Source organism: Paramisgurnus dabryanus, chromosome 10 (assembly GCF_030506205.2).
Source record: "Paramisgurnus dabryanus chromosome 10, PD_genome_1.1, whole genome shotgun sequence".
In the NCBI taxonomy this organism is placed as follows: domain Eukaryota; kingdom Metazoa; phylum Chordata; class Actinopteri; order Cypriniformes; family Cobitidae; genus Paramisgurnus; species Paramisgurnus dabryanus.
In genome coordinates, this window is record NC_133346.1 from 15,872,021 (window position 1) to 15,883,541 (window position 11,521).

At 35.2% G+C, this 11,521-nt stretch overlaps 2 protein-coding genes and 5 non-coding genes across 7 annotated transcripts; 3 read left to right on the forward strand and 4 right to left on the reverse strand.

Moving 5' to 3' along the window:
- Nucleotides 1-325: 325 nt before the first annotated feature.
- ap4m1 (adaptor related protein complex 4 subunit mu 1) lies at nt 326-5,332 on the reverse strand. The gene is made up of 15 exons (XM_065290778.2): nt 5,088-5,332; nt 4,849-4,934; nt 4,618-4,724; nt 3,538-3,634; nt 3,311-3,421; nt 3,058-3,138; nt 2,915-2,977; nt 2,770-2,836; nt 2,624-2,677; nt 2,427-2,533; nt 2,007-2,098; nt 1,814-1,858; nt 1,670-1,720; nt 1,474-1,591; nt 326-1,231 (listed from the first exon to the last, which is right to left on the reverse strand). Exons 1-15 carry the CDS (start codon nt 5,143-5,145, stop codon nt 1,040-1,042), a joined length of 1,329 nt encoding a protein of 442 aa, XP_065146850.1. The 5' UTR covers nt 5,146-5,332; the 3' UTR covers nt 326-1,039.
- Nucleotides 5,333-7,617: 2,285 nt separating this feature from the next.
- Nucleotides 7,618-9,286, forward strand: and3 (actinodin3). Its single transcript, XM_065290777.2, has 5 exons — nt 7,618-7,629; nt 7,934-7,988; nt 8,079-8,120; nt 8,219-8,373; nt 8,620-9,286. Exons 1-5 carry the CDS (start codon nt 7,618-7,620, stop codon nt 9,247-9,249), a joined length of 894 nt encoding a protein of 297 aa, XP_065146849.2. The 3' UTR covers nt 9,250-9,286.
- Nucleotides 9,287-9,552: 266 nt separating this feature from the next.
- Nucleotides 9,553-9,634, forward strand: trnal-uag (transfer RNA leucine (anticodon UAG)). Its single transcript has one exon. It is a non-coding gene; the product is annotated as a tRNA-Leu (tRNA).
- A 187-nt stretch (nt 9,635-9,821) lies between these two features.
- trnat-agu (transfer RNA threonine (anticodon AGU)) lies at nt 9,822-9,895 on the reverse strand. Its single transcript has one exon. It is a non-coding gene; the product is annotated as a tRNA-Thr (tRNA).
- A 150-nt stretch (nt 9,896-10,045) lies between these two features.
- trnas-gcu (transfer RNA serine (anticodon GCU)) lies at nt 10,046-10,127 on the reverse strand. Its single transcript has one exon. It is a non-coding gene; the product is annotated as a tRNA-Ser (tRNA).
- Nucleotides 10,128-10,353: 226 nt separating this feature from the next.
- Nucleotides 10,354-10,486, reverse strand: LOC135779891 (U8 small nucleolar RNA). Its single transcript, XR_010544899.1, has one exon. It is a non-coding gene; the product is annotated as a U8 small nucleolar RNA (small nucleolar RNA).
- Nucleotides 10,487-11,180: 694 nt separating this feature from the next.
- Nucleotides 11,181-11,262, forward strand: trnal-aag (transfer RNA leucine (anticodon AAG)). The gene has a single exon. It is a non-coding gene; the product is annotated as a tRNA-Leu (tRNA).
- The last annotated feature ends 259 nt before the right edge of the window (nt 11,263-11,521 follow it).

The window sequence follows — 11,521 nt, forward strand, 5'->3', positions numbered from 1 at the left end:
GCTGCGCAGACCAATGACATCAACGTATCGCGAGAGCGATTCGTTTGAAGTCGCTCTCGCGGTACTTTAATGTCATGCGCCGATATGTCTGTGTAGCTCTGACTTTGAAAGGCTTATTTGAAATAAAACAATACGCCTTTTTAAATAATAATAATAATAGAAATAAGTCTGAGTTTTGAGCACATAAAAGCAGCGTAACCATAAAGGGTTTTTGAACTTATGGGGTTTTGGTACCACTTTGTAGACATAGCAATATTATTGAACACAATAGAAACATGAAATTTTAATTTTTAAGACAATTTGGAGACCATTTTCTTTACTCTCATATTTTTTATTTAGTAATCAGTGTTTTTGTAAATGTATTATATTGTAAATAGAAAGAAAGATACATCAAAAATAAAAATAGTACTAGGGCAGGCCAGGTGGTTTGGTAACAGGAGGTCAAATAAGCATATTTTGTTTGTTTTTATGTTTATTTGAAAATATAAATACATAATAATTCAGTCAATTTGATTATGAAAATATAAATTTAGATGGTCCTGTAACTTAATTGGTCAAGCATTGTGCTAGCAAAACAAAGGCAATGGGTTCGATTCCCAGGTAACACACATATTGACAAAAACATTTATAGGTTAAATGCACTGCAAGTCACTTTCGATAACAGCATCAGCTAAATGAAAATTTTTTAAATAAAATAATTACACAATTTTTAATTTTCCTCATATGTTTTCTCTTTTGTTTATTACAAATGAATGCAAGTTAATAAAATGAGATTTACACACCACTTGCTTATTACCTGTTAATAATAGTCAATGTCTCAACTTTTTAATACCTTATTTGACAGTTACAGTAGACATATAATACTATATAACACAAAAACACCATGTATCAGACAATTAAAGTAAACAGAATTACCAGATGAAAAGGTAGATATTTACATATATGTTTACATAAACAACATATTTTTCAAAAATCCTTATGAACTCATCAGCCGGTGATGTACTGTATTTACAGTGAATGCTAAATCCATCTGTTCGGGTCAGATCCGTATAGTATAGGAATCCGAATGAGTGACATATCGCACCCATCGTTGTGACAGTCCTGCCTGAGTTGGAGAGAGTCTGAGGAAGCGGATCTGAAGGCCAGTGCATGTTTGTTTGGGCAGCTCGAAGGACATACTGACAGGGCCGACCTCAAGCAAAGAGGCAGAACTTAGACCCGGAACGTCCACCTGTGGGTTTAAAGCAGGAGCTTGGTTTTCAATTTGAGTAGTTTTCACTTTATAGTTGGTTTCTAGACTTAATGTAATTTTATGTATATTTAAGTGTAATAGTTTTTAGTTGCAATAGATAATTTAAATGATTAATGTTAAAATCATGAGGCAAATTTCCCATGGCCATCTAGTGTTATGTACTGGCATTGGTACATTTAATGAAGGCAAATTTAAAGTTTTTATTGTATCAAAAACAATACCTTGAACAGTGCTGATAGCTGTGCTCCTCCTGGGAAACGTGGGATCTCCCACAGAAGGGCTTTGTTTTTAGGTTGCAGTTCAGCAGTCTGATCAGGACTACTGAGCTCTTGAGACATACTGTACAGAACGGTAAATCAATCAGTTAGGTTGATGTATAACAAAAAATAGTTATGCTAGAAATGCATCAAATCTGACCTTATAGCGCCTTTTGGAACAGGCACCGTGACTGAAACATTAAGGGCCGTACTGAATCAAAAATAAAAGCATATGTGATTTGTTCTGTTATTGACATTTATCAATTACACATTTTCCTCACTTATTAAATGTACGTAAACTGACCTTTTTGGTGGAAGATCACATCTAAGTTTAAGGAAGATTAACACCCTGCAAAAAATATTAAACCAGTTGAGATGCCATGCTACTATGATTTTACACTGCTTAAGGGGTGTTTTTTAAAATGATACACAATTTATTCAATCAAACTGATCTTTTGCTTTATATGTAATAAAATAAACTACACAAGTATACAGACCTGTTCACATAATCTTTTTCTACTGAAGGAAATAACTGAAATGGTGGTGGGCAGGGCAGCTCATCGCAAAGCTGATACTGCATCACTGTTTGCTGTAAAAAATAAAAAAATTACGTAAGGAATAATTGACAAACGGCCATTGAATTATAAGAAAATAATGCACACCAAGGTGCTAATGTGGCACGACGCGAAGCGGGTGTGCATTATGTGCATTATTTTCAAATAATTCAAAGGAGCAGAGTCAATTATTTTTACGCTTATACCACGGTTACCACAAACATTGCTTAGGTGCCTCCCGTAATCAACACCCATGTAACATTTCCTAGCAAATCAGAATACAGCATTCAACAGGCCCGTGGTATAATAACTACTAAAATACACATTCTGCAGAGCAATTCACCGTGTGTTATGACAATTTACCTCTCCTTGGCTTGGACAAACTTTTAGTATTCTGAAAGTATCAAATTCATCCAGTTTAACAGCCTGGTGAAATCTGCATTCATCTACACGCACAGCAGAACTATAGCCTATGGAAAAGAAAAAACTGGTTTAATCACAAATCTAATTAAAGATATGTGATTAGATTGTACTGTATTTATCTGTGTTGCAAATTTAACCTTTTAGCTGGGACTTTCCTATATTCAGCTCCTCATTCAGCCCAATCCGCATTTCTACAGGATTAACAGACGATGGAAAAATTCACAATCAGGCAGATAAACAGATCTTACAATATGCACATGGTGTCCAGGTGCAGCCAACCCACCTGAACAGGTCGGTAGAAAGCATTTTATCCTAATCTCTCCTTGAATATCTGCCTTCATTAGAATCCCCTTAAATAAACAACAGATTTTATAACAGTCAGTAGTTTGATTTGAAAGAGTTAGTCGAAAGATAAGACCTGTACTCACATTGGAACCAATAACCACAGATAGCCTCTCTATCACATCCACAAAGATCTCATTCTTTCCACCCTGCAGCCAGAAAGACAAAATGTGATCATGATTAGTAATAATATGATCATATTAAACCTCAAAATGTAGGAATCACCCACCTGCTCCCCTCTGCTGGACATTATAGGACGACTGGCTGCAAAACTGGGGGCCACTTTACTCTGCTGGGTCTCTGCCCCAAACTAACAAATATTAAAATAAGTAAATGATTTGGAGCTGTAACAATCTGTCTACATTGAAAGCAAACAGTAAGATAAAAATGTAAACATTATTTCAATTTATAACTTCTATTTCACATAAAGTCAAAGTTTATAAAAGGAACATTATAAAACAATTCAAACAACAATAACTTACCAAGCCAACGTTACTGAGGTCAAAAAGACTAAAGGGTTTGGATGTTACAGCCTCCGTCTGGATGAAATTTTTAAGTATGTCAGTTGAGGTGGTCTGTATGTATCCGTAGTCCTGATGATTAAAAAAAGAAACAACAGAACACAGAATGGACGTGGCTTTATCACTGTCTGATTTTGTGATATGATTTGTTATTATGTGTGTAACAATAAATCAGAAAGAACCCTTACCACCATCTCATCCAGCAGCTCATAAATCAGTGCAAAATTCATCCGTACAGATTTCTCTGACAAGCTGCCGCAGTAGTCTTTTGTCAGAGCTGCTAATCTATAACAGAAAAAACGTTGAATATTGGATAAAGGTTTTTTTTTTGCATTCTGAGGGGTGAGATCAATCAATTCGGAGTTCTAAATTATTGAAATTAGTTCACAAAGTAAGATCAAATCATAGTAATTTTTTTGTTCTGGTTCTCCTATAAAGTTGGTGAAATGTCACTTATGCCCTTCTGGTTCTTACCCCTCAATTTATACATTTTGGCATTTTTCAAATGATAGAGTTGTAGCGCAAAGGTCATGAGCTCGATACGAACACACATAAAACCTGTGTCTTCTTGAATCCACTGCAAGTTTGTTTGGTACAAAAAATGTCTATGTATAAATATAAATGTGATCTTATTCATTAGCAAATTCACTAGGAATTGAAGCCACAGCCCTGGCATTGTTAGCTAAATGCCCCACCAACTATTTTGCATTAATAAGACATTAATCATCTAATTGTTTATCCTTTAAAGGGGACATTTCACAGGACTTTTTTAATATGTCAAATAAATATTTGGTGTCCCCAGAGTGCATATGTGAAGTTTTAGCTCAAAATATCATAAAGATAATTTATTATAGCATGTTAAAATTGCCACTTTGTAGGTGTGGGCAAAATATGCCCTTTTGGGTGTGTCCTTTTAAATGCAAATGAGCTGATCTCTGCACTAAATGGCAGTGCCCTGTTTGGATAGTGCAGATTAAGGGGCGGTATTATCCCCTTCTGACATCACAGGGGAGTTTTCAATGAGCTATTTTTTCACATGCTTGCAGAGAATGCTTTACCAAAACTAAGTTACTGGGTTGTTCTTTTTCACATTTCTAGGTTGATAGAAGCACTGGGGACCCAATTATAGCACTTAAACATTGAAATCTGATTTTCATGATATGTCCCCTTCAAATTATTTCACATTCATTTCTGCAGAAAACGCACGAGTAATTCTGCATGCAAAATAAGCAATAATGTAATCATAATAAAGTGAAGGTACTTTTTACCTGTTAAGGAACTCAATTATAGTAAAAGGAGATGGGTTTGTCTTGGTGGACACCACCCAGTAAAGCCCACCCTGCCTTATGTGGAGGAAATGAAGGTCCTTGTGTGTCTGGAACAATATATACACATTCAAAATAATAATACTTATTTGGTATCAAAAAACTATTATCTATTATCTATAACATTACAAAAGAAATTCTCAAACACAGTCAGATGTCCAAAACTTGTGTTACCATGACTACCGGAGGCTGATCTCCACTCAGAGCTGTAACCATTTCATAAAAGACATTGATGGAGTCTTTGCTCGCCTCTCCACGGACTAAGATTCACAATTAAGTCACATAACTAAACAACATGATTTACAAAGATTGTAAAGGCAACCAAGCTTAAACAACATAACCTTTCTGACAACCAGGCAAACAGAAACAAACTACATGTCAGTACTTCAACTATAAGTCAGTAGGAAGGATACAGTCTTTATATATGAGGTGATCACCCTTCGATGACAAGATAAAAATTTGACTGATCATTTTAAGCACACGCGAACCCTTTTATAAAAACTATGTTACGTTACTTAAAATCAACTGCGTTATCTGCGGTTATATATTCTCTACACTGTAACATTATACAATTTTAAATCATCCTTTTTTATATACAAATTTAGACGTGCACTGCTGCTATCATGACTGTAAACAGCCGGTTTCGCTTTTTCGTCCGCGCTCAGCTATTCACTGTAACCATCACTGCCCTCTAGTGAGACGTAGTACAAACTGGAATTTAGGGAGTTTTGTGTTTTTATGATTTTTAAATGTTATATTTTAGCTGAACCCCCAGTATACATTAAACATTTTTTTTATTTTTTTAGACCATTTTTGGGTCAAATGGACAAACCCAACCCAGCGGTCCAATCCCGTAGTTGGAAAAGCATTGCAACACAATTTCATGGAACACACATAATCAAAATAAATGTATCGTTTAAATGTATGTTAAGTCGCTTTGGACTCAAAAGCGTCTGTGTAATTGTAGATTTTAATATAAATGTGTAATGTGTGTAATTTAATGTGTTGTTTATACAGAATTGCTGTTTTACATTTTGTACATATATTTAAATCATTCCTAGGCAAAATAACAAAATAATCGAAATAAAGTAAATACCTAGTATTACTGATTTTATGGTTATAAATGGTTTATAAATGAATCACAAAAATCGAAAAAAAGTCTCCATGTTCCAATCTGCATACTTTCCACCCAAGTAGTATTTAATATTTAAATTAGTATGTACCAAATCATAGTATGTTACAACGAGTATCCATAAAGCTATTTTGGTGAAAATTCGAAGTGTAGATACATGAACACTCAAACGGCTGACATTACCCACAACTCACCGAAAGAGAGCGGAGTTTAGTTGCGCTGCCCATAATAAACTAATTAAATAAATTATGCGTCACTGAATCAATATAACAAACTAAAAAGTAAACATGACATTACACCTAATTAGAGAAAAAATGTTTAAATGCAAATATGAGTTGTATTTTGATGTTTTAATTTCTTGACGATAACAGCGTCGTCCAGGCAACAGTCGTCACTTCCGTTTCGCGTAGATCTTTTTTTGCGTAGAACTCAACTTAGTAGGACTATGTCCTATGTTGTTTTGCACTCACATGTCACGAGGTCTTCCGGGATTAAGCACATTTGAAACGAAGGTATTTAAAAACATACAATACGTGCCTAGAGCATTTAATATCATTGGTCTATCTCATTCATGGCGGAGGTGGCGTTTAGCGGCTTTTGCATCTAAGCAGTCTCTAGCACTGACATGCTTTCAGTGCATTTTCCATATATAAGTTATCACTTACCTGTTTAATCCATTCCCACAAAAAATACAGTGAAGATAAAGTAAGTATATATTACTGAATGTATGATTATAAATGGTGTATAAACGAATCACATAACACGATGGATGATTTGGATGATATTAACAGTTACAGTTAACCATATCAAGTGAATAAATACATGATGGGTAAGCAGAATACTGTCATAACTATGAACATAAGGTGTAGCTCTGATGAGATTTGTTTTATTATTTATTTTGTAGTGTACAAAGACTGAATTGTGCAATAACACCTTGATGTTAAGTATGGCTGTTGTTTTACCATCATTACCATCAGCTACCCTCTGTTTACCTAAATATCTCAGATTCCAGCTCTGCCCGATCACACCTGTTTGAAACCTCTTACCAGTCTAGTACTTACTTGTCTTGCTTGCTACAGTATATGCTACTACTACTACTATAATTGAAACCTGATAAAAACTAAAAATAACATACAGGTGCTGTTTATCTTCTTTTTTTAATGAACATGTTTCATTCTTTAAATTAACATGTACAAGTGACGAAGATCAAAGGCAAGAGGTACCAAAGTCAGAAATTAGACAGAACCCCAGCTGTTTCTCTTGCAGTAAAGGTTTAATTTAGCATGGTATTCTTCAAAGACAGTGGTGCTTATGTTATCATCACCTGAATACACGCACACACACATCTGAGCAGATGGTGAAACTCTTTAAGGGTTAAGCAACGACTTGGCTGTGGAAATGAGATACACCAGGTTATCTAAATAATACTAATAGTGTGATTTTTAAGATCAATAAATGAACAGCAGAGATATCTGTTTAAATTAGTTTAAAAACCTTCACTGTTAAATAATATTCAAATCACTAAAACTAAAGGAAATGCTGATTATTGGATATAAGGAGCATCTTTGTATTTCATACTCTCTGCAGAGTCATATCTATTTTTTACAAGCATTTTAGCTCTTAAATAAAGCACCCAAAATAGGTGGCATATTGTTTTCAATAGCTCATTGGTTTTCTAAGGAATATGGTAATTTGTAAAGGAGGGGCTACTTGATCTCGACAACCAATTAAATTGATGCGTGCAATTGATGGTATTGAGTCCAGTATTTAAGAGCCTCTCCATGTGATATTCTCATAACTGAAGAGTGAAGATGAGTGCAAAGGTGAGTAACTTGACTTTCTAATCAACCACATGGGAAACAAACATTTAGATACACACTTAAATAACTTAGAAACACTTAACTAACATAAAATTGTTGTTATATCTAATGCAGTAGACATATAAATGTATTTGATTCATCCTAGTAATACCACAGTTAATGCTGTTAATTACATATTCATTTATTGATTTAAAAGATGTTTTTATTCGAGTCAGGAGGATTGCAAGCAAATTATACTATTTGTATTATTATAACCCTTGAAATATTCAACAGATAAGTTTTACATAGTTTTAAAACACTGTTTCAGGTGACGTCTTTGGCTTTCCTCTTTGTGGGGCTACGCTGTTTGTTAACTTTGCCAGGTATGATTTATATTCACTCAACTCTTACCTCATTAAGCAATTAATATTGATTATTTATTAAATCTCATATTAAATAATGTAATATTTTAGTGTTGGAGGCCACGTCTCTTGCCAAAGTTTCAAAAGACGAAGGTAAAGGGATTACACTTTCTGCACAAAATGAAATCATATTGTCATATTTAGACATAAGTATACATTTGCTTGTCTTTAATAATGGTCAATATTTGTAGAATCGAATCCAGCTGTCAGCATTGACTCTGAACAGGCCCATAATTTTCTGGCCCTTTCTCGTGTGAGGAGAGAGGCTGATCCAAACTGGCATCGCAAAAATCCAGACTTCCAGTCATACTATCGCTACTATAGCAGTATTGGACACACCGAAGGGGTAAGAACAGGACAGATTCAAACTATTTTTGCTATAGTATTATTGTTGTTGTTTAAACACTATTAGAATTATTAGTAATGCTATTATTAGCCTAAATGAATATATTCAAACAAACAAATAAGTTGCATATAAAAAGGGCTAAATCCATAGCAGTATTGTTCTGAAATGCGTAAAGGGAAATAAAACGCACACAGAGCCATCTTCTTGTCTTTTCTGAATGGTCTGATTTACTCCATTCTCTTTTAGCTCTATGAGATAGACAGAATAAGAATGCTGTACCAGCAGATGCGTCATTTGGAGATCACCTATGGCCACGATGCATCCGAATATCAGAATGCCCTTGGCTTAAAACTTAAGCCCACCTCTGCGCCCACCACACAGCCTCCACCCCCCACCTTGCCACCTTTATCCAAGGTGGATGTGATATATTTGTGTAATGTACAGGACCCCCTGTGCAAACCACGGCTTGTGTACCTGCCCACCGGAGCAGTCCCTGTGCTTTGTGATCCACGTTATCACCCAAACTGTCATTTGAGCTCTGTTCAGGACAATTCTCCACCTGTAACTTCAGAGTCTGTGGCGTCAGCACCTTCCGTCCCGGAAAAACCTACTTCACCACCTGCTCCTCCTTCTCCAATGATTACCAAAGAAACGGAGTACGACTGTGATCCCTACTGGGACCCTGACTGCCTGATCGACCACCCACCTAGACAAGTAAAGCCGATTCAACCACCAGAGCTTCACAACAGTGCTGAGAAAAAGAAGTTAAAGGAACCAGGAAACAATGTCGTCTTTAATGCTCCATTTCCCAACTATGACCCGTATGATTTTAATCAAGATTTATATGATCCTTTCCATCATGCTGCCCCTGAGTAAACAAAGCAATTTCATTTTGAGTGAAATCATTTCTGTCTATAAAGCACATTTTATTAATGTACGTTTTTCACATACATGTCAAAGTGATTAAAAAATATTTAAGTTAAATGTAAACACTATTTTCTTGTTTGATGTTGTGCGTAGGCTCAGGAGAATACATGTTTAAATAAAACATCCGCAAGAAAGAATTTAAGCACAGTATTCTCAGGTGTTACCGTAATTATACTATAATTCGAGTTGGTTTTTTGTTGCATAAATGGAAAAAGTTGCGTTTTAGTTGATCGTTTTCATTGGCGTCAACGTGGTAGCGTGGCCGAGCGGTCTAAGGCGCTGGATTTAGGCTCCAGTCTCTCTGGAGGCGTGGGTTCGAATCCCACCGCTGCCAAATACACTTTTACATTTTTTACAAATCGGATACGTTTTTAAATACTGTGGATTCAAACCTTTTTTTGATTAAACTATTTGACAAGTACAGTCTTTTACAAATATTTCACAAAATTCTTCGCAGTTGTACTTTACTTTCATTTTCTCTTTGTCTGCTTGCTATTACTTGTACAGCGACTCTATCGAAAAGGCACCGCTGGGATTCGAACCCAGGATCTCCTGTTTACTAGACAGGCGCTTTAACCATCTAAGCCACGGCGCCCGCGGGCACGTACCTCGAAGATTACTATTAAGAATAACACACAGAAACAAAAGCATTGCATAGGCACTCCCCATACTTGGTATCTGCTTGATCACATGAGTAGGCAAAAACATAGTGTTTGAAACTTCAAAACACTACAAAAATAAATTTCGACGAGGATGGGATTCGAACCCACGCGTGCAGAGCACAATGGATTAGCAGTCCATCGCCTTAACCACTCGGCCACCTCGTCACTACGCCTGCGCACCTGTGAAGTGCACTTTATAAAGCACAGTCAAAAAAAATCTGACAATTTATTTACTTAACTAGGAATCATTTTCAGTAAAACAAAATTCGAAAAGTACTAATAATTGTTGTGCTGATTTCTAGAAACACAAAAATAATCTAAACACACCAACTAAATTCTAACACAGTATAATTTAATCTCTTCATTTTACAATTTATAAAAATAAGGTTGGCTCAGATAGGACTCGTTAAGGGGTTGCAGCCCAAAACGAATACGGAATATAATCACGTATTCATTAGAATCCAATCATCATGTTCTGAAACCTTATTTCTAAGGTAACAGGTAAGGATGTACCTCACTGATGCAATGAGGAAATGGGCTCGAAAAGGTTTTATAAAAATTGCAAGCATTGTCAACAACGGTTATGTTTTATACATGTTTTTTCATTTTTACAACATACGAGACTAAATGTTACGTATATATCAATACATTCACTTAAAACCGCAAATAAAAACGGTTTTGAAGTTAATATCTCGTATTCTTTTCAGTTTCGTTAACGTTTCCCACATTAGCATACTACTTGTTTCTGCAATCCCATTGGTCGATTTAGACACCGCCCTTTTTTGTACTTGTCCAGAGTTTAAATGAGAGAGTTTTAAATGTGATTATAAAGTATATTGTATTAAATGTAAAAAGTTATAAACGTATTGATGTGAATAATAAAAAGCCTAATCCTTATGTATTAAAATAATTAAGATCATATAAACTGTCGTCTTATTGGTTTGTACTGGCTTAACGATAGCGTTACTTACTTAGCGATACTTTGAAACAAGTACATTATATAAACCAATGTGTGAATCATTTTTCGCTTTGATCACTATGTCGTGTCATAAACATGTAACGTAACATTTTACTAATATAATTGATAACGGATTTTCTCAAGCTTGGTATCAAACTTCAGAGTAATGTGATAATGCATAAATATCGTTAAACGTTAACTGTTAAATATATTTTCTAAGTTTAAATTTTTTTCCGGTCTGTGAAAATCATCAACCAATAGGTAGCGTGGCCGAGCGGTCTAAGGCGCTGGATTAAGGCTCCAGTCTCTTCGGGGGCGTGGGTTCGAATCCCACCGCTGCCAGACTTTTTCGCTTTAGACATATGAAACCTTATAATGCCACATTAATTAATGTAAACATCAACACATAGCATATTGAATACAATTTCTAATATTTAAACAATAATTAGTATTACTTTAATCCTTTAACATTACATGAACTCAGTCGATCGCATCCCTAAGTATCATAATACAGCTCCATAGTATTTTAAAATACTCGTTTTTATACAAAGTACTAAACAAAACAAATGGTTTAGGTTCAACTTTGAACATGCAAGGGGTG